This window comes from Tinamus guttatus, unplaced genomic scaffold (assembly GCF_059628265.1).
Source record: "Tinamus guttatus ecotype Peru unplaced genomic scaffold, ASM5962826v1 Tinamus_guttatus_pri_ptg000171l, whole genome shotgun sequence".
NCBI lineage: Eukaryota > Metazoa > Chordata > Aves > Tinamiformes > Tinamidae > Tinamus > Tinamus guttatus.
In genome coordinates, this window is record NW_028288705.1 from 5,432,642 (window position 1) to 5,455,687 (window position 23,046).

The 23,046-nt window shown below is 38.6% G+C and overlaps 1 protein-coding gene across 1 annotated transcript in view; it reads left to right on the forward strand.

Annotated features, from left to right (window-relative positions):
* The window catches only part of NAV3 (neuron navigator 3), a 246,980-nt gene that overhangs the window by 97,902 nt on the left and 126,032 nt on the right, over positions 1 to 23,046 (forward strand). Inside the window, exons 5-7 of the mRNA XM_088522981.1 lie at positions 780 to 957; positions 14,100 to 14,168; positions 17,078 to 17,217. Coding sequence (XP_088379107.1) covers positions 780 to 957; positions 14,100 to 14,168; positions 17,078 to 17,217 — 387 coding nt within the window. The remainder of the gene's footprint in view (positions 1 to 779; positions 958 to 14,099; positions 14,169 to 17,077; positions 17,218 to 23,046) is intronic.

The window sequence follows — 23,046 nt, forward strand, 5'->3', positions numbered from 1 at the left end:
CACATATCCTTTATATGGAGAGAATAACATTAGTCTTTTAAAAAGCCTAATATCAGGCTGGGAAAAACAAACAAAACAATCAAACCAGCAAATCAAACCAAACCAAACAAAACACAGACTAAGAGGGAAAGGAATGAGAGACATAAGGAAGCTACTGTGGATCACCGCAGCTTCATTCTCATAGTTTTAGCCCTGTGTGTAAGCCAGAGTTTTGAAGCCTTAATTAACCCATACTAGCAGCATGAAATAAAGAGATAAATAATCATGTAACTGGAAAATTAAAGATCTATTTGCAAGCGTTGGGTCTTATTTTTTCTTGGCATTTTCCATTTTCTAATCTTGCTGAATAAGGTGCTCTCATCTCCAAACCATTACCTTCTCTTCTCCCAGATCTTCCCGGAAATGACTATTATCTACAAGAATTTGACCAAACATCAAGGATACAAAGCAGGTGGTGAAAGGGATGAATTCAGACATTACCACTTGCTCTCACCCCTTAGCTTCTAAAGGGCCTTGGAATGGTGTCCAGGCAGGAGCATTCATTCCAGATCATGTATACTATTTAGGGTTTGGTTTACGCATCTTTATGTCAATGATTTGTGACTTGTCATGATGAAGTTATGTAACAGGTGTTTACTAAAAAAAAAAAAAAAAAGGCAGATAAATAACCAAAGGTTATAATAGTAATAAAATGTGCACATATCTGTTTTACTGATACAAACTGAAAGCCTAAACCACAGTGATTTCACTTCTTTTTCTCTGTCCTATTTTTTTTATAGAAATAAGGAATGGAAATTTGAAAGCCATTTTAGGCCTGTTTTTCAGTTTGTCTCGCTACAAGCAGCAGCAGCATCAGCAGCAACAATATTACCAATCTTTGGTGGAGCTACAACAGCAAGTTCCTTCACCTCCGGCTGAAATCAGCCAGTCCAAAACACACCAAGATATGCAGTCCAGGTAGGTTAAAATGTTAATTTTCTCAGGTGAAAAATCCTTTTCCTTGGTTGTCCAAGAAAGATAACTTCAGGTAGAAAGATTCTCTTACCTACAAAAGACATAAAAGACTTTTTAAGACTTTGTTTGCAATATATGTAGTAAAATTGTATGTCTTAAGGGTCTGCTTGTTTTTAAACTTGCAATTCTTGGACGTAAAACTAAAGTGAGCAAGAAATAAATTTAGTTTGAGTACTAATTTTAAGATGCTCTTAGATGTTTTATCTGCATTCTGCAAATGATGTAGAAATGATGTAGAAAATCCGCCTTGCAAGGTGAATACTAAAAAAAAAGGAGTTGCTGGTTAGAAATACTGTACTCTGGAATAAACTCATCTGAGGGACAAAACAGTTTTTTGCATAATCAGAACAAATTAGACACCCACAAATTAGTGCACAGGTTATTTTGATGTCTTCCTCACATACCCAATTCCATATACAAATGAGTGATTTCAGATGATCAGCAAAATAGATGAGGAAAGGGCAGAATCACTAGTGTTATGGGTTATAAACTCTTTTCATGACAACACATTCTGTTTTAAGGTGCTTACCTCTGTTTGATTTTTATATTTAGGAGGGAACAAATGGCCCTAATCTAGTTTCTTTTAAGCAATCGGTTTGGGGAAGTACAAAAGTCAGCAGAATTCTTAACTGCTGAATTACATTGCTTTCAGAGTGAAGCTGAACAAATATTTTTCAAAGGTTGCTTATTCGCCATGACAAAAGAATCATTTTTAAACACAAATATCTCAGTGGAAAGAGTGTTAGCAACATATACTTTATTAGGGAAGGAAAACAAAGGCCATCCATGTGCAAGACCACAGAAAATGAAGATTTAACGAAGAGCTTTATGCATTGTCCTATTTGGTTTAATGCTTGTTTGATATATTATTTGCTTGTTTAAAAGATATTTGCATACTTCCTGAATAGTAGAGTCTCTAGGATATGATAGGTTAATGATGTAGGATGGAATAAAAGTATCAGAGTACAGTAACAATATTCTGGTTCTTGAATCTACTCATATTAAAACTACACTGTCATGTTTATGATAATTTTATTCCTTCTGCTTAGAAAACTTATTCAGACTTTAACCTAATAGAAATCTTTGTCTTGAAACTGGGAATGTTGTAAAAATAAATTTATATGAAAATGTTGCTGGTAGCAATTACTGGATTTGATAAGATAATTAAGATATACTTCCATTTGCTTTGGGAGTTACAATGTGATGGGTTTTTTTTTCCTCTGCTACCGAATGTTAATGTCTTTGCATGCTCTTCCATATAGTTTATTATGAATGTGGTCTGGGGAATTGTGGGGTGATCCTAGAAGAATTTGAGAACTCTCAACATTTTCTGAAGCTGAATTTTGCATGCTGAAGGATATTTAATACTGTGTGTAAGGAAATAACAACTCGCTCTTGAGAAAAATAGATTCTTTTTCAGTATTATTTCCATCAAAATGACAGTGTTTGAATGGAGGTCTACAAGCAGTCAGTGTTTACTGCTGTCATCAATGGAATAAGGGGCTAGCCAGCTGCATATAAATACCACTGGATATATGTTTTTGCTTATGATTTAATAAAAGCGCATGGAATAGGTACTATATTCCCGTATACATTACCACTGTTGAAAGGAAATCTGGGCAAAAAAACTTTGGAGCAAAGCAGTTGTTTATGATTTGGAAGCGAGTGCAAATTAGTCCTCTGTCTGCTCAGGAATGGTAGGCAAAGAGGGGATGAATTTTCTTGTAAAGCTTTCTTTTCCTTGTAATTCCTTGGAACCTTGTGGATCTTCAAGCCTTTTCTCTCACCTTTTCTTTTGCTATGTTTAAATATACTTCATTACGAGGAGACGTGACCATTCTGTGTCCACAACCCCAGCTTTCATGCCTTCATTAAGAGAAATACAAAAGCTAAGACTAGTTTAAGAAAATTTCTCCTTCCATTAGCATGCTTTCAGCCGTCTACTTTAATGTCAGACTGTTTCATTCCTGGATTGAATTTAATGGCTATGTTTCAGCTGAAAATTTTTCAGCTCTTTTTATACTGAGTGTGATAGCATCTTTCTTATTCCCTATCTCTAAACTGAAAGCAAGAATTCCGCTGTTTGTTTCTTGCTACTCAAGCAGTTGAATCTCTTGGTCACTATAAACTTCTGTACTGGCTCTAAGGAATACAATTTTTTTTTTCCATATATTTTCCATTTATTTTTCAGTAAAGGCTTTCTAAGTAAAGACAGGTTCTGAAAGCTTTATATATAAAAGACTTCCATCTTCTGCTGTAGATTCTTCTAATATTCTGCAGAAAAAGGAAATCCAGGACTTCGAAATGCTGGTATAAAACAGAACATTAATTGGTTCATTATTGAGAAGTTGGCATACAAGGGCATGTCCCTTTCTTTTAGAAAATTGCTACACTTGAAAAACCTATTGTCCACAAATACACATGTATATCTAAGTATTAATTCATGCAGACTGTCTATAGTGATCTTGGCAACTTTTCCTTTTTGTGGTAGTAATTTAATTATATATTTTTTCCCCATAAAATGATTACATTTTGGAAAATAATTCAAAATGAGTTCCTGAGCAACTTCTTAAATTTTAGGCTGATAATAAGCAAATAAAAACTTCCAAATGAAAGAAGGAAAGAAAAGGAAAGAAAGACAAGGAAATAAATGCATAAAATCAGGTGATGGGATTCATCTTGCCCACTTTTTGCTATCTAAAATGTGGGCAGGTAGCCTATATGATTCCAAGACTGATTTCTAATTATATGATATGACTGCTTTCATGCCAGCTTTCCTCTCAGGATTAAATACTGGAGGAGCCAACGTGATATACAGATTAAATAAGCATTTGAATTTTACAAGGCGTGTGATGTATGATGTGAAGTCTACCTATATTGATTTAAGTAGAATCAGACTCAGGGTGCCGAAGTGTTAAGTCTGTGTGAGAATTATGCTCCTCCCTCAGTGTTTATGGCCTAGAAGGCTGCATGTGTGGCTGCTCCATTGGACACCTGAGAATTTTACATATTTTGGACAAAATTTAAGTTAGTATTGGTGCTTAAACTTTCCTCTTTCACTGAATGAAGTTTAATGTCTTGATAAAAGCTAAGCTGTGTCACAGCTTCATTTCATATTTTTTCCAAAATGATGATGAAAACAGCTATTATGTCCTTTCGTATTGAATATTAATCTTTAAGACTATTACTGTAGTTTATCGCACAGATATTCTGCCCTTTCTTGATTAACTTGTTACTGTTCTAAGTGTACTTAAAAAATTCTTAATGCTTTATTTTCAGACATTTTATATTGTAGAAAGATTTGGCATGTAGAAAACATAAATCAGCAAATTAGTGATGGCATATATGTTGAAAAAAGTATTTGGCAAATATGTGTAATAGAGATTATTTTCCATTGACTGGGTCTGTGGTCCTTTAATACTTAGGAAAAGTTTTTGTGGGTGCTTGAGAAAGAACAGCGATGATCTCCATAGAATGACAAAAGCAGGACAGCAGACAGAGCAGCAGGTAGCTAAATGTCACCTTCATCTTCGTTAGGAATAACAAAATCGTCAATCCTGATTCAAGTAAATTTTCAAACGCATCGTGACAAGTTACTGTTTCTCACACGTGTGGTAGAGGGCAGTGCAACACACTTCAGATGCAGCTTCTCTTTATTTGATTGAAAGGATCGTGAGCTTCCCCTGTGCTGCGCCTGCCATTCTGAGGTCCTATAGCCATTTTGAATGCGTTTGTATGGGTACATGTGGGTGAGCAAAACCAAAGCACATATACAGGAAGGGCTGGATGCTTTTATAGACTTTTTATTCTTTGAAAACTGTAAGGATCATGTTTCATTTTGTACTTTGGAATTCGGAAAGTGTGTCTGTAATTATAATCAGTTTAGGTTAGATTGTTGCAATGAGGAAGTCGTTTTGCTTAATCTTACAGTGTTGGATTTGAAAATTTTACCCATGGCCTGTCCTGATACACAGGCAATCATTTAAGCCAAAGTATGTGGGGGTTTTTGTTTGCTTGTTTGTTTTGTGCTGATCGTAATTGAGGATACAGATGTGGAAACATGCAGGCCCCACAGAAGACAAAGACAGATTTTGTCCTTGCACATGCCAGGTTAGCGACTAAATCTGATTTAAGAGAGTGGTTCTGATGGAAGTGCTGTGATTCCCATTTCCAGGTATTCTCAAACCTGTGTAATCTGTGCATAACCAAGCGCCAAATCACGACACTTATCCTGATAAGAAAGGAACAAGATTCTGGACATGAAAGAATATCATTGGCCTATATGCAAATCTAGGGACAACAGCTACATGTCAAATCAAATGGAGAAAGAATAAGGGAGTTAATAAATGCCCAGTAAATTTACACTGTAAGGAGTATGCCTTATTTATTTATTTATAAATTAGTACCCTAATATCATCCCCCTTAAAATGATTTGGATAATTACTGGAAAAAAATGTGGTAAGTACTAAGTGGTAGCTTGAGGGAGGTGGAGGTTTTAGAAACAATTTCTGATTTCTTTTCATCCTCAAATTTCCTAAATTCTTGTATGACTAACTATGGGAGTAAATGCGAGGTAGGTACATCACTATTTAGTTAGAACTTGGTTGCTGTTTTGAGATTTAGTAAAAAAAAAAATACAGTGCTGGTGGCCTTATTTACATCTGTCAGTAGAGATACATGACAACAATGGTTACATTATATTTTTATGCTTCACTTTGCTAGTGGATTCCATTATCACAGCAATACATCTAAACTTGCTACAGTGATGATCTTTCAACCACCCAGATACTAAGAGAAAACACATGTGGATGAAAGAAGTTCTGTCTCATTTATGCATTAGGCAGTAACTGGTTTCAGTAAGCTGTCAGCAAAATTCCCCGAGACGGACAAACTATTTTATCACGTACAGGAATGATGAGCACAGCTTGAGATCCAGATGGATTTTGTTAAATTTGTTATATCAAAAGAGCACCCTGGTTTTCTTAGGCGCATAAACAAAGTTAGGTAGCTGGTTTCTACAGGCGGTTGCATATATAGCTGATGTAGTGAACTGGGTTTCATGTTGCTGCCTTCTCAGAAAAGTACTAGGGGAAAAAATGAAGCAGATTGGATACACAGCTTGTGCCATGCGAGTTATTGCAGGAATGCAAATTTAGTGGTTAGGCTTATGAATCTAACTAGATCCTTGGCAGAATAATGGAAATCCATATTCCAGTCCTGGTTACAGCGCCGCCAGTTAGGAATAAAAGGCCATCCCTCATCACTTCAGTGTTCTGGAGGGTTAAAATACAGCTTCACACTCTGCACCCAGCAGGTGCGTTGGACTGATGGAGGCTAAAAAATGAAAATCCTCATGTGCGATGCTTGGTTAATGGAAAGGAGAGCAATGACCCTTAGCTCTCTTGCTGTTAGGTACTTGGTTTGAATGAAGATAACCAGGTATGTACCTTTTCCCACTATAAAATTATCATTTAAAAACTATCAATGAGAAAAAAATAGAAGAGATTTGTTTCTTCTTTCTGTTCTCTGTTTTCTAGTAAGGGTCCAAACTGGCTGTATCAGCCTAACCTGGTGGGCGTATGAGGGCCTGGGAGATAACTCAGCGTGCTCTACATTGCTTAATGGCATGGCAGCAGCACCTGCAGCAGCTGGCCTTCACATGGATCTTGGTGATTGGATTCTCCTTAAACAGGCTGTATCTCTGTGCTGAGAAACAGCCAGGGCTCCATTTCATTCTGCTCCTCAAAGACACAGCCATGACAATCCTTATGGGTCCCAATGAAGACATATTTAGAGAACAGGTTATGAAATTCTTTCCTCTCTAGTGTTCAGAAGCCCAAATAACTGAGGAATAACATACTTCAGTACCAATTAAATCAGTTGAATGGGTACCTAAACAAATACATTATATTCAAGAATGATGAGTTTCATAAATGAGAGATTAGTTCCTGTGGTAAAAACTGTGTAGGTTATCAGGAAGTGTGAGTCCTCCTCCCCGCTCCCCTTGTTTCAGGTATCAAATTCATTTACACACCTTATGCAACTGCCATTATGTACTAGAGATTATTGCAGGTTTCTTTTTTTTTTTTATCTAGGCCATGGCTATGATATGTTGACAGAGCAATATATAAAAAATACATCTTTAATGCCTCCTAAATATTAATATTTCTGTCACAGTTTTATAAGCAATTCTTTAAAAAAAATGTATTTTGAAACAGCATGCAAACTGAACCAGTGCTGTTGAAAATTGCATAAGAAATACTTCTGTTGTGTTTGAGAAACTTTTAGAACTTACTGGAACAGTCCTAATAGCCTTCATGTGGAGAAGTCAGAAGAACGTAAGAACATCCATGTATTTTAACACAACTCTTTTAACCTTACCACAACCGTATTATTCACATGTTCTCTAGGAGGAGAAGGTAAGCTATGGTCCAAGTATTGTCTTAAGTTTAACGGAATGAAAGAAAAGATTTTTCCAAAGGGAGTTTCCATTTCCAAAGGAAATGGCCTTTTCTATAGCTATAGGAAAACATGACACACAACAAGCAGGAAATACAAAGATGTAGATTATATAGATAGAAATTGAAACATGGGAAGTTCCACCTCCATGTGAGGAAGAACGTCTTTCCAGTGAGGGTGACAGAGCCCTGGAACAGGCTGCCCGGAGAGGCTGTGGAGTCTCCTTCTCTGGAGATCTTCCAAACCCGCCTGGATGCCACCCTGTGCCATGGGCTCTGGGTTGGACTAGATGATCTCTAGTGATTATAAAGTTCTTCATAACTTCTTACTAGATTTAAGGGGTTTTTTTAAGCTTTTCATGTCTCGTTTAGACTTTCAACTATCAACCTTCTAAAAACGGCTCATACCTTTCACCTTTTTACATAAGTCTGTAGAATGGATCCTTAAAAAAATGTCATTTGCTGGTTGCCACCTGTCCTTGCATGGTATTTCTTTTCTTCAGTTCTTTTCCCTTCAAAGTATCTTATGTTCCTCTTTAGGAACCTATGACACATAGTTATATTGGTTTCTTGTGTTAATAAAATACCTTGCCGTTTGCCCAAGAATTTTAAGATTTCTTTTTCTGATTGCATTTCAAAATGTAGCTGCCGTCCTTTCTTGGAGTCTGTTCTTATGGCTTTCAGAAGAGAGTTTGGTTTCATGGTGAATTTAATTCTCTGCACTCCAGATATGTTTGTTCTGTCTGGCATTTATCTCTCTTGCCACTCATTCACTCATTCAGTTTTGATGCTCTTTGGCCATAATTTTCACTTGCACATGTAGACTTTAATGAGAAGTCTTCAGTTTATCTCTGTAGCATTTGAATCCAACTTTTTATTTTTGTGCCTTAGAATATTCCCTTTAGGCATAACTAGTTTGTTTTCTCTTTTTCCTTGATATAACTTCATTAATTCTTCTCTTTCTCCCCAAATGCATTCTTCTGAAATTATGACCATGTATCTTATTCCTTTCCCAAGCTTGACATTTATTTAATTCTTATTTCTTGCAAACATTGGAGTATGCATATACATTCAAGTATATGACAGATTGAAAAAATGCAATGTCCAATGTAAGTTATAGTGAATTACTCTGATCTGTGTTTTTTCTTGTGTTCATGTTCTTTCCTGTTCTGAAGCAAAAATGATCTCCTTTGATCTCCTATGTATTGCTTGATAGCTGGGTTTTGAACAAAAAAAGACATGTGTGACTCAGTCCTTTTCTTACATTCAGGCATGTATTGAAGTATTAGTTTTATGTTTATGGTGGTACTTTATCTGCTCCTATTTTTCCTTTTTGCATATTTTATCTTTTAATATTTTCACAGACACTGTGTAACAAATATGTGTAACAAACAGTCTGCATATTGTTGTTTTGCCAATATCTATTAATGAAATAATATTCCACTTTGCTATGGGGAAGATGAATTTCTATCTTTATTGACCAAAAAATAAAATAAAATAAAGAATTCCAGATATGTCTAAATAGACACAGGCTGTGCTGTTTATAGAAATTGGAAATTTCTGGAAACAGAATTTATATATAAATAATAATATAATAATGTAAATAATATAATCAGAATAATCAGAAATTCCAGAATATGGAAAGAAGAAATGGAACTTTTATATTCAAGTGTATGATTCACCATCCTTATAAATTGGCATCTTAGGAAAATCACTTGTCTGTAGGTCTGAGATTTGGTCTGCTCTTAAAAAAACACTTAGGGTACATCATAAAATGTTGGCAAAAGTTTTCCAAATTCTTTTACAGTACATGGGTTTTTACTATTTTAGAATAAATAGGAATGCCCAATAAAGTACTCACAAACATACTTTAATTTGCTAAGTAATGATAGCCTTAAGGTTTGTGTTAAATGCTTCACTGATTCAGATCTGTAGTGATGCCAGCCAAATTTTACGATGTGTTGATCAGTGTGGGTTTTCTGGAAATCTGTGAAAAGATTCAAAAGGCGAAGTATAGACTTGAAAGAGGTCTGACAGCCTCAGGTTTTGTGGCATCTTCCTTCTCATTCACTCTGGGAGAAAAGTTTTGCTACCGTCTTCCTTTAACAAACTGTGAAACAAAAGAGTGGCATATGCTGCCATGGAGGTAAATGTGCTGTAATCTTGTTCTGGTAGGAGGTCATAAACGGTATGGAGATAAGGCCATAAAAGCATTAGACTGGTCCCTAAAGGCACAGCCCTACTGCTGCCAGCACACTGATATACACTGGGCTGCTTTATTCAGTAGAAGTAATGATTTTTAGAAGATTGTTTAAGTTACTTAAACTGACTTGTAGTTCAGTTTAAGAACATATTTAAGTTATAGTTTAGCTGCATCTGTTGATGTCCTTCTTTTTGTTTATTTAGTGTTGTGATTTTACATATTCTTCCATTAAATTCTGCAAAATATCTATATTGCATATACAGGGGTCAGGGTGGGAAGGGCACAGTCACAGTTTTTATTAAAAGTTACTTTGCTCTGCAAGACGGACATAAATGTTCATGCAAGGTTGGGGTATCTCAGATATGTTTTATGAATGGTGAACAGTTGCATTGAAAATACGTTTTTTCTTCTAACTCCAAGCCTATGTGGGTTGGCTATAGCCTCCTTGTATAAAATGCCAGAAGTCTAAAAAGCGGAAAGGAGAAACGTCCACCTAATGTAGAACAGATGACATGGCATGAGCTTGTGAGCGGGCCCAGCTATAGATGTTTCTTCCTGTGAATGAAAAAAAAAAAAATGTGTGTGTGTATACAGATTCATATACAGATATATATATGCACATATAATAATCCACTAGGAGTGGGTTAAAAAGGACAAAAGAAATGTATGAAATATAAAGTGTTCTTGCAAAAACTTTTTTGTTTTTGTGTTTTTGTTTCAGTCTTTCTAACTTCTGCGCCCTATCTAACTCTGTGGCAAGCATCTCCTGTGCTGTCTGATAGGCAGGCTGATGCGAAATATGCAGCCAAGAGGTTTGGGGTTTGAAAATTTTGTTCACAGAACAATCAATACTTTCTGGACTTTTTTTTTTTTTTTGCATTGAATTCAGTTTTTTTAAAATGACTTTATATATATATATATAATATATATATATCAATATATATATCAGAAGATCACTGTAACAGAAAAGTCTTGAAGAGTTGTAGAGGGCAGCCATCTTAGTGATATTAATGCACTTTATCAGAGCAACTGCATGTTAAAATTCATGCATGTCAGTAAGGTAGCGAGATGTCAACTGCATGCGAGAAAGCTCTTTGCCTTTTGCATAATTTTAACAAATCACATAGCAGTCATTTGAGCAGCCCTTGCAATTCTTAACATCACAGGAAACAGCCACGCGCCTGGGACAGTGTCATGCAACGTGATCCTTTGGGTCTTTTGGAAACTGCTAATAAAAACTAGGGGATATTCCGGTGAGGGTGAATGGGGTTTTGAAGGAAGAGGTTATTTTCAGCTTGATGCCTGCTGAGCATGCAGGTTCATGAGCTTCAGCTTTCTGTGCTGTAATTGCTTTCAAGGAGCTTCTTCTCTACCTCACGACTTAGTATTAAAAAAAAAAAAAAAAAAGAATAACTGAAAGCCTTCCTGGCAGTTTAATCTGGTGTCTAGCAGTGGCTTGTCTTCCTTCTTCATCTTTTTGGTTCTTACATGCCCGTTGCAGTTGAACATTTTGCTTCATTTTCTGTAGGAAGGCATTTAAGCACCTGTAGCACATGCTGACTACCAGGTTCCCCTACCTCTTTTAGGATCGTGTCTTACACCCCTCTCCCAGCCAGGAGCCTTAGGGCCTCCCCTGTCTCCCTGACTCCGCTCCCCAAAACCGTTGGCACGTGGGAGAGCACTGCTGGGAATATGGCAGTGGAAAAGGTCTTGGGAGCCGGAGAGCACAGAACCTGAGGCTTTCAGGGTGCCCCTTCTCACCTTTCTGGTAAATAAACCCTTCCCTGTCCTAAATGCTGTAGTGCTAAACTCCTGCTCTGCGGTTTGCATCCATGCTGCTTTGATACAAGCACGTGTTTATTATACATTTGTGTCTATCTGTAATCTGTAAAAAAAAATGGTGGGTTTAAGTGCAAGAGGTTTATTTTTCCTGGCCGCCAGAAGATTGTCTGGCTGGATGGAGGGCAGCGGGTCACATGCTTATTTGCAAGTTTGTGGAAGTGCTGATGAGCTGCGCGCAGGTGACCCGTGCAAGCGCGGGCCCAGGCCTCAGCGCGAGCCCCTGACAGGCCCAGCACGTCCAGCCTGGCGCACAGGGAAGGCCCAGTCGTCCAGGCACCTGGTTCATGAGCTGTTAACTCTCCCTTTGGCCCTCACATCACTCTGGAAAACCAAGTTCCCCAGGCACAGCGCAGCCGATGCTTGTCTCATGCTCACACAGCCCACAGTGCCTTTCAGGAGAGCATGGGAAGTCTGGACGCAGCCTCTGGCCTGACGCTTCACGGGTTTGCTAGGGGAAGGAGCCCCCGTAGCAGGGATGGATGAAAGAGGTATTTCTAGAAGTCATTTTTAGGTTGCGGCTTCTTGTTCTTACTAAACAGGAAAAAAAAAAAAAAAAGTGCTGTCTGTGTGTGGGCTGATTTATCAGCAGCTCAGCAACATCTCTGAGACTGAGCGATTTCATCTTTCCAGCTACATCGGTGTCACGTTGTTTTGGGTAGAAACAGTGGCAATAGCAGAGCCTCAGTACTCTCAGGCTGTGGTTACGATCACTCTGTTCACCCTGTTCTTCTGCTCACTGTCCATGTTGATTGCACTGTGTATCATTTTACCTTTTAATGACATATACACACTAAAGTTTTTTTTTTAATATACCATTTTTTTTCCCCACAAACTTCTTAGCTTAGTCAAAGTGAAGAACCAGCTAAATATTTCTAGGTTTCTTCATTTCAAACATGTTGGGAAAAAAGCAAATGGAAGATCTTATCAAAAGATCTGATGTTAAGCCAGTTTAGCAACTTTTGTAAAGTATATCGCATTTGCTTCATATATCCAGGCATTATTAAGAACTATAGCTCTATGTGAAATGGTAATGCAATATTCTAATGGCCACAGAGATATAAATATACATAAACCGTAATCATTACAGTACTGTTGGAATTTATTAGAATTCCCAGAGAAGTTGTGGTCATTTAAAACAACAGTTTGTCACCATTACTGTGAAGCTGTATGTCAGGGAATTGAAATGCTGCTTTTATATGTTGGCTAATGCCTTCTTGTCCTGTTAGGACTGATTTTTAATTAATTTTGCACGCTGGTGCCATTTGTAATTGGCAGTCACAGCGGCAACGCTGAGCCCTTCACTGGGGTTTGAGTAGGTAAAATCACAAGCAGCCCAGGTCACACTCGAGCCTCACTTTGCCCCACGGGTGGTGCCTCCCCCTGCCCTCCCTGGCCCTCTCCATGGGAGACGCAGGTCATCTGCTTCAGTGGCTACCAGAGATCACTCAGCACCTTTCTGGTGGAATCAGTACCTCCAGCTATTTCATGTCAGTATTTATTGCCCCCGTAAATTTGCGGCCAAGTGGCTGCAGCTTCTGCCACTCCTCAGAGGAGGGGCCTGGAGGGTGCAGGGAGGTGCATTCAGATGGTGCCTGTATGACAGTTGCTGCCTTCATCTCACTTCTTCTGGCCTTCCTTAATGGTGCAAGGACTTCAGTTTGGTGATTACACCAGACTTATACAGCTCTCTGGGCCCTCAGGCTATGTGGCTCCCAAAGGATGTTCCTGTTTATAGTAAGTGAAGTGATTTGGCAAGGCATTTCTCTGGCCATACCTTTGGCACACCCCCTCTGCAATGCCTGCAAGAGGAGACGTACATCTGCTGGTTTAGCAACAGGGCACACCGTTGAGTGTCAGGGGGAATATGTATCATTTAGCCCTCTGGCACAGCTTGTCTTCTGTTGCAGAAATAACAGTTGGGTAGTAAACTAAGGTGCATTTTCCTATGGAATTTAACTGTGAATCTAAGCACATATCAGGGCTTTCCTAGTGAAGCCTCTGCTTATCTGCCTGGGTAATGCATCATATGCGTTTACTGTTCTGCCATGAGTAAAAAAGTAAGGAAAATTATGATTCTTCTATATAGATATGCTGACAAGAGGGTGGCTTTCTATAGCGGAAATTCTTTTGAGTCAAATTGGTGCTGAAGTACTGAACCGTAACCCGCTCGGTTTATTGGCGATGCCAATAGCTGTAGATTTGCATTTAGGACTTTAGGTGCAATAAAAAACAAGCACAAAATGTGGAGGTGCACTGACACTTCAAAATGGACAGATTTCATATTGTGCCCTAATGAAGCTAGAATATAGTCACTGGGGGCATCTGCCAAAATTTCCTATTCCTAAGATGATTTCTAGCAAATGAGACAAGTTATAACAATACCCATTTTTTTCATAGTCTATGCATTGCATCTCTCATAAAAATTTGCATGTTGCATTAATTCATATTTTTGCGGGTTAATTTGTGTTTTCTATCCATGTTCAATTTGCATTCATTAACTCATAGTTTGCTGGTAAGTGTGTTCTTTCTATGAGCGTTCAAAGAAATTCTTTAATTCAATTTCTCTGTTTCTTCTCATACAGTCTCACAGCCAGATATGCAACTCAGTCTAATCACAGTGGAATTGCAACCAGTCAAAAAAAGACTTCTAGGTCAGTTAAATATCTCTAATTTATTGCTTGTTAGTGATATTCAAGTGAGTCGATGCCCGTTGGTATTTTATCCTTTCGACATAAGCAGACATTAAACAATGTGTATTAATGTTACGTGTGCAAGCTTCACAGCAATGAGCTTTGTCATGGAAAAGCCTCCTATGGCCTGGGAGATGCTGATTTTTGCAATATTTTAGTAACATTTCTGGTTATTATGTACCCTGCATCTCTGTATCCTGCATGTGAAGTATCAGATGTGAAGGACTAGTTGGCGATTTTAGTGCTCTGTAATTTCTGGCTCAAGTCTCTACTTTCGTCATGAGTGAAAAGGAGTTTGGGAGTCCGTCCCAATTCCCATTAGATGCTTTGACCATATCACAAACCCACCTGATAGGTTGAGTTCACAGAGTCAAGTTCATACAGAAGGAAAATAGAGCAGAAAAATGAACCACTGCCATGTCTTCTGCTCCTTCCCAATGAGCCTGCACACAGTCGCTGTTTATGAGATGCTTGGTTTGGCAGAATATTTGGTTCTGTTTCAGATTTCATCAGCACTTCTAGTTTATTACTTCCATGAGCACTAAAATCTACAAACAGGTTTTCAGAAGAGATCGAGCTCTGAAGCTTCCTCTTGTTTCGGGCCTTTTTTTCGGGGGCAGTTAACGAGTTTATGACTCACACTGTTTTGTTGTCCAGTTCATTGGTGAGAGCAATGAACTCTAAATCGTGTAATCCAGCCTAAATCCTGCATTTTCGGTGTGGCACACTAACACGGTCTGAGCTGCTGGTGAGAGCTTGGGATGAGCTAAACCATGGCACGGTTGCTTCACACCTGCCCTTCCAGGTCTCCGTTTTTCCTTACTGCTGATGCTCCTGTCTTGTCCACACTCAACATGTCTGGGGGTTAACAGTCTTACTGTCTAATACTTTAAATCTGTGGCAGTGTTTCCGAGGCCTGTTTAGAGGTATGTGACTTGTCCCTTACTTGTTACTCTCCTCTTTGCATTTCCTTAGCTGCTTAACACGATTCTGCAAGAGCAATTTAAAACCTGAATTCAATTAAAAAAGACAGTAAATGAGGTAAACTGGAAAGTGCGTAGGCAAATGACCTCATGTGTAATGTGCTTACTGTGGCAAGTTCTCAAATTCTGGCATGCTGAATATATGTATAAGTATTTTAGCTTTTAAGAGAATAGATGAGTTTCCAGTGTTGCACATGCCTTCTTGTTACTTTTTTTCATTACCTTTGACAAATGATCTCAGGGCTCTTACTGCCTGTCAAATTAGGGTAATGAGAAGGAGAAAATGGATTTTTAAGTTTGTTTTAGTGCATTCTTCAGGGAACAGAAGATCACTAGAACTTGTGGGTCATGGTAGGGGTTAGGAAGCGTGCAGCTGCAGAGGGGAGACAGGCTGCTCCGGGCCCCGCGCAGAGGCGGCGGGGCAGGATGGCAGCCAGAATGAGCCATAAAAATAACGAATGGATTAGCTCTCTGAGGCTTAAATTGGTCAAGTAAGAGAATACGGGGCTGTTTACGTACGTTCGCTAATGAAACTGAAGTGGTTTCAACATTTCTGATTTGCCAGTGCGTTAAAATGTTCAGAAGAAATCTAGCATTTTGTAATCCTTTATAACGTGATATTTTTCTCTCCCCTCTGATACTATAATTCAGTCGTAATGTAGTAATATAGTGTCACAATAGAGAGACACTAACTGAATTTGATAACTCTGACGTAATTTCTGACGTAATGTCAGATATAGCTCGAATTCTCGTAAAATTCATCATCCCATTCCAATAAGCAGTGAGGAGCACAAGGTAGATGATAGTCTCCTGTGGCAAAAGTCTCTTGCTGAACGGTCACAACCTGAAGCACCAAAAGTTCCACAGGAACTTAAGGAAAAATTTCTTAATGCTGAGGGTGACAGAGCACTGGAACAGGTTGCCAACTCGCTTGGACACAGTCCTGTGCCACGTGCTGTAGGTGACCCTGCATGTGCAGGAGGTTGGACTAGATGATCTCCAGAAGTCCCTTCCAACCTTAATGATTCTATGATTCTGTGATATGACCATTTCATTTGTCTACTAGATTAAAAAAAAATTGGAAAGAAGTAGGGCTACCCACAAAGATGCTGCAGAAAGTTTGAAGTAGGCAGGCATTAAAGAATCTTGCATCAGAGAACTGATTCAAAAAGATGCAGATTTGCATACGCCAGGGACAAGAGATTCTACATTTTTTCCTTTAACATAACCACACAGTAAGGTTCAGATGGTGGCAGCAAATACCAGCAAATGAACTGTACAGTCTGCATTTTATTCTAATATCAAAAAGATATACATGGATGTGCAGTGTCCTACTAAAATGCTTGGTTTTGGTGTTTTTAATTTAAAATGATAAGCTCATAAACCTCTGGAGGTAGAAATGTGCTAGCCACTAGCCCTGAAAAATGACCACAGAGATAAAAGAAAATCCAGCTTTTATGCTAAACGCTGTAAAGTATTTACTAGGGTAAGAGATATGGAATGTTTCCCAACTATTCATTTCTGTGGTTTCTAAATAATTTCTGTAACATTTCCTCCAAAAAACTGATAAACTTAAAAGTTGGTTTTGCACCTTAATGGCTTGTTAAGGTGAATCTGTTTTAGCAATGTTAATGGCAAATGCAAAGCATCTTTTTACATGTCTTGTGCATCTAGAAAGCAACCCTTTCCCATTTGTGTGCATAAGGATAAGCCTTTATTTTGCATTTGTTGAGTCTTAACTAATTTGAATCCTGCTGTTCATTGTTGCTTACATGAAATCATTGCTGTTCAGTTGCTGGCTTTAAATTATGGCCTGATGTTTGCATACTGCCTCTTCTGTGTGTTGCATTCCATACAACAAGCTGATTTCCCATTACACCATTCCAGGCTTCCAGGACCCTCACGGGTGCCAGCTGCAGGCAGCAGTACCAAAGTCCAGGGAGCTTCTAACTTAAATCGGCGAAGTCAGAGCTTTAACAGCATTGACAAAAACAAGCCTCCACAATATGCAAATGGCAATGAAAAAGGTAAGTGATTAAAAGCGAGTAACTATTATTCATAAGTATAGTACAACATTAGGGAAAAGAAAAAAAAAAAAACAGCTGGAGTGACAAAGGAGGGAATGTAGTAATCCAACTTGGTTTGGAGACCTATGGAGATGCTGCTCTGAAGTAGGACTTTCTGAACTGGGCTAAAAGTTCAGAACTGCAAACTTTGAAGACGTTAGAGTGTTGGAGATGGCATTAGATGATATCTCTGTGGTAAAAATGAATCCATATTGCATGCATAGTATCTTGGGCTGTATTCAAGTCCATTCAAATGCGTAAGGCGACTGCATTAATCTTCAAGGGACTTTTCATCTGAACCTCTAAAGGGGGAAGGTTTTTAGAATTTTGCATCAGAATATATGTTCCTTCAATGCCTCACCTAATGTGAGTCTGAAGGGGAGATTAGAAATTAAGCCAAATTTAATGAAATTTGCAGGGATTTGGATTCAGTGTTCATGTTTTACTTTGTCCTTCAGATATGAACTTTCATTTTGCAGACAAACTGAGCTCCCTGGGCACTTCTATTTCTCCCATATCTGACGCCATTTCCCTGGAAAATATCCCTCTTCAGGCTTTATCTCAGAAAAAGAATAATGTAAAAATTCAGCTTTCTGAGTTGTGTAACCAGTCCAGCTCCCCCTCCCCTTTCTTTCTCCCTTTGTGTAATGAACAGCATTTTATTCATATCTCTGGGTTAGAATACAGTTGAAAATGATACAATATACATAGTACCCGTTTGCATCCTTGGGGTCTGTGGGAGGAACAAGTATGCAGTGAATGTTCTTCATCTAAGCAACAGGCAGCTCTCCAGATTTTTTTTTACAAAGTTCTGATGAACACACTTTGCCCCTAGCTGTGTCTTAAGATATAAAACCATCCTTTCAATAGTCACTTCTTTATTTTTACTGTCAGGGTTGAATGTTTTAGATAGTTCTGTAGTGGAATTTATTTTATCAAGGACTTGCGTATGGCAAACTATACAGACTAAAACTAAAAAGAGATCAGGGTGATCTGTGAGCAGACACTATATTCTGAGCAGTTCACAAATACGATAGTGAAGTTAAGACGTAGGAGATGAGGCTGCCTGAGTGAAGGTATGTACTGCAGTTTAGGTTTAAGAATTGCTTTATAATGTCGACATAAGTTTGCTACTGAAATATGTGAAAGAGTGAAATGACTCAAGGTGAGACTTGCTTGTAGATATTAATATTCTTGGCTCATTACTTGGAAACTGTCTTTGAACTGCTAAGGTTTGTGTTGCATTGCACATTTACATGGCTTTTTGCATGACAGATTTCTTTACTTTTCCATTTCTTCCCAGCAGAGAGTAAGAACCTTGATGAGATTTTTGGTGAAGTCGAACTTGAGAGAGGATAAGAGTGGCTTTGTTTATGTATAATCACTCAATTCATTTTACAGGATATAGGAAATGTAATGGTGCATAAATATATTTAGTAGTATATTTCAGATGTTTCTGTCTGCTTTGTCTTCTTTCTTTAAAAACAGCAGAATAGATGGAAAAATATTGATTTTTACATGAGAACAGTATGTATATAAAGCAGACATTAATGAGAGAAACTACTCTGTGAATTCAAGGATACTGAAGGGGTATTTTTTTATAATATACCAAAGAACACATGAAAAAAATATATTTTAATCTACTGTGTTACTTCTTACGCCTAAAGAGAGAAAACAAGAGCAGCCTGCTATTTTTTTTTTCAATTTAAATATTAGTGACTGATTTTTTAAATATTACAATGATATTTTCAAATAGTTTTTTTCAAATAGTTTTTTTTAATCAGGACTTTCTCTACCCTGAAGTTTTTTTTTTTCTGAAGAATCTGTTTTGATACAAACCCCCACCCTCACAATAATAGTAGCAATAATAATACACACCTACCTCTTAAAAGAGTGGTAGTAAACTTTGAAAAACTGTTTTTTTCAGTACAGTGCAGCATACAAAATGAAAGTTGTACTTAAAATTTTTCTTCCAACATAAATATTTGCAGTGAGGTAACAGCTTGTGTCCAAGCACACTGTTTACTGAGACTTGCAACATATAATATGTAGCTTAAAATTCTGCATTTAGTGCTGCATAGACTGAAGCAGAAAAAGAATCATCTTGCAGTATGTAAATAGGTATTAGATCTTGGGACCTGCAGATCTCTTCAAGGGCACTCTGACCACCTTTGGCACATTTTTCTCTGCTGTAAAACTCCCTCTTTATGCTATAAAGAGACCTCAGAAAAGACATATATATATATATATATATATATATATATATATAAACACATATTTCAGTTTTATGTAATATTTGAAATTCCATGACCATGGTTTCCAACTCAGTCACAGTAAGGAATGGCTTTGCAGTCACAAATGTAACAGAGACCTTAAACTGATCCAAAATCTGATGTGGGTCTTTTATTTACTATTTCACTAATGTTAACTCTTAGGAGAGTTTCTTAGGGAGTAGTTCACTCACTAAGAAATCTTAGCTCTCCTAAAGCCAAAGCAGCTTTGCTTTTGATGCAGTATAACCATTTTTTCACCTAAAAATCCACTCCATAGCTGTGATGCCAATGATTTTATGTAGCTGTGATTAAAACAGGGATATGGAATGCACCAACGTAGTAAATGTCCCATGAGTTGAAACTCATTGTACAGCTTTAGCCTTTTTCTTTGCTGAGTGTTGCAGCTGGATGGATGGATTTCAAAGAACACATCTGTTTTCCAGGTCACATAACATCCATCTGCTTCTGACTAAACAAAATAAAGAGGATAAATTAGTAGTACTATTATTCTGAAGCTATTTGAATAAAGTAGTTTCTCACATTGATAATGAGATGGGTACCTATGGCATTTTGAGACTAACAAAGAATTAATGTTCTAGTATAAATTGAATTGGAAAAAAAAAAAAACATTCTAGAGCTTAGAAACACTGTATGTGAACACAAATTAGGACCTTTATGTCCCAGAGTTTAATTACCTGCTGTTCAATATAGCTGTATAATAGGAAATGCTGTTCATTTACCATCCAAACCTGGCTTTAACACGGGGTTCTTTTCCCTCTATTAACCCTAAGAACCTCCCTTTTTTCCTGTGCTGGCAAGTTAATCTGCAGGCAGGATGTATCCTGGATGTATGGCAGCAGGGCTTACCTGCTGCTGGTTTGCTCACAGCTCTTCTGGTGCCAGTGCTTTGCCAGCTCTTCCCAGAGGTGTTTCCCTGCTGAATGCTGAGAAGGGGCAGCTCTATTCTTGTCACACGTTCCCGAGTGAACAAGCTGAGCTCGTTCAGTGTCCTTAGACAGGTTTCATGTTCTTCTGAACATCCTCTCAGCCCTCCCTTTCTATTAAGCCTTCTAATACAGGTGTCTAAAAATTCATGTGTTCTAATCGGGACACCTGGTATAGTGGCATTAAAATGTTTCTACTGGAAGTACTTTGCCTGCTATGGAATATCTAAAATATCACTGCTTAATTTCGCTCCAACTGGTTAGCTGTTATAGAGTCCCCATCTTCTCCAATATCGCAGTGTATAGAGCAGGTTACAGATGAGAAGACAGAGGAAGATGATTATGTATCCAGACCAAGTTTAACCACTTACACAGCCTGTATTTGTGTAAGAGCCTGTGAAAGAGAGACTTGAAAATATCCCTTTCTGCCGGTATATTCTCGCTCGGTTCTGATACAGCTTCTCTCTTTGTATTGAGCACCCAGTCGTGTTGCAGTGCTGCTTTCCCAAAGCAAGTGGGCCTGAGCCCAGAAGTGGAGAGCTCTCGGGAGATCCAAAACAGTTTGCACTGAAAGGTGATTATGCATTTCAAGAATAGGAGAATAGGCCCTAGAGACAAGCCCAGCTCCTTGTAAAATTTAGCTTACAGAAATAGGAAATCCTCATCAGAGCATTCACTCTGTATCAACATTACCACAAGGTGGGGACAAATTTCATGTAATGAACAGCTATTCCAGTTGAATGTGCAGAAAGCAGTGACAGACAGATAGCTTCAAGGAACACATGCGGACTAGGAGGAGGAAGGAAATATTTTTCTTCCTCCTCTTTAAATGTGCAAACAGACTCTGCATGGTGCTTGGGCACATGCAGTCCACCTTCCTTCCAGGACCATTAAGGATCCACTTGTAAGTGAAGATTAAAGACAGGTTTGAGTTCCCAATCTGTTTGAAATTGTTCTGATGCTGCTTAGGGTTTGTGACACAGCAATCAAGTAAGCACTGGGAGCTGCAGGCACCTGTGTTTCTGCTATATGAGTAGTGGAACAAGCTGTCGATGAAGCAGTAAAACCTCTTCTTTCTACATTATTTCCCTTCTTGAGCTTAATATTGTATAGCAGGACATATGGCCAGGCTTACATTCTTCTTTTTAATCAGAACTCTTTTCTTTGAAGTAAAATTAATAGCCTCAATACATACACATGTACCAGAGTTAATACAACAGAGTGTAGGGGCATCCTGCTGTTCACAGATTGCTTCGCATATTCGGCATTAGGCTTTGCATGTTCTTGGAGTGAATTTTCTTCTGCAACACTCCTGTGATAGCGAAAGCCCCCAGTCCTCTGGGTAAGGGAGGCGTATGCAGCGCGAGGCACAACGTGTGCAAGAAGGTCCTCATGCACACCCCATCCTGGGCTAGCAGCCACAGGGCTCAGCCCAGCCATAAATTAAAAGAAGCCTGAAGGCTGCAGTAATTTGCAACAGCTGTTGCTGGCCCCAGGCTTGGTGCCAAGAGCTGAGGCTCACCAGAAAATGATAGGGGCCCAGGCACAGCCCCTGCCCTCATGCAAGGCGGGCAGGAGCTCTGCAGCAGCTGGGCAGAGGGGCTCCTCATCCCCTCATATCCACTGGGCCCAAAGCCACTCCGTGCGCGTGGAGCACCTGCTGGGCCCCTCGCTACCTGCGGGACCGGGTGCATCTTTAATTACCATTATCACTTAATTTCTCTGATGGTCCAGATTAATGGTACTCAGATACATGGAGACGAGTTGGAATCACGTGCAAGCTTCACAGCAGAAGAGTCCAGCCCTTTCGTGCCATAGTCCATTTGTCTTGATAAGGCTAGATGACTTACTTGGAAAGCAAGACTCTCGGGTAGCAGAGTGCCGACCCTATTGGTTAAAGGGTCTTACACTTTCTGAAGACTTGCAGTAACTCCTAGGTGCTGTAAAAGCACTAAAGCCTCTAATGATGTTAAGATGGAAATGAGCCTTCTGTACCTGCCTGAGGTTCATGGCCACCATACCCACCACTGCCGTAGGGTGGTGGATCACGCACAGCTTGCAAGTACTGGCAGTGCTGAAATTCTTGATATATTTTGTCCTGTGTAGGAAAGTGTCCTGTGATGAGTTCCTGAAATCATCTACGAGTGCTTGTTAACAAGTTAATAACAAGAAAGTATAGTGACGAGAAGGCAGAATTAAATTAGGTATTTTGGATCTCAAACAAGCCCTTATCTACACTAACCATTTTTTGCTTTGATGAACACTGGTTATTTCTGCTTTCATACCAGTGTATGCATACTCCCTTTCCCCTAGAAACAATTGTGTAGCACATATTTTGCTTTTGCTGAATATCAAAAAGATTTTTTTCTGGGTTTTTATTATTTTTCTTCCAATATTACTTTTTTTTTTTCCACCCCCCTCTTCCTTCCAGTATCATATCTCAGCAGGTAAGAGTTAACAACTGATGGGAAGACTTTCTCATCACATTTTAGAGACAAAATCTTTAAACAGAAAGGTTTAATTTGAATAATGAAATGGTGATGATGAAAGTATCTGCAGGCTTTCTTGAACTC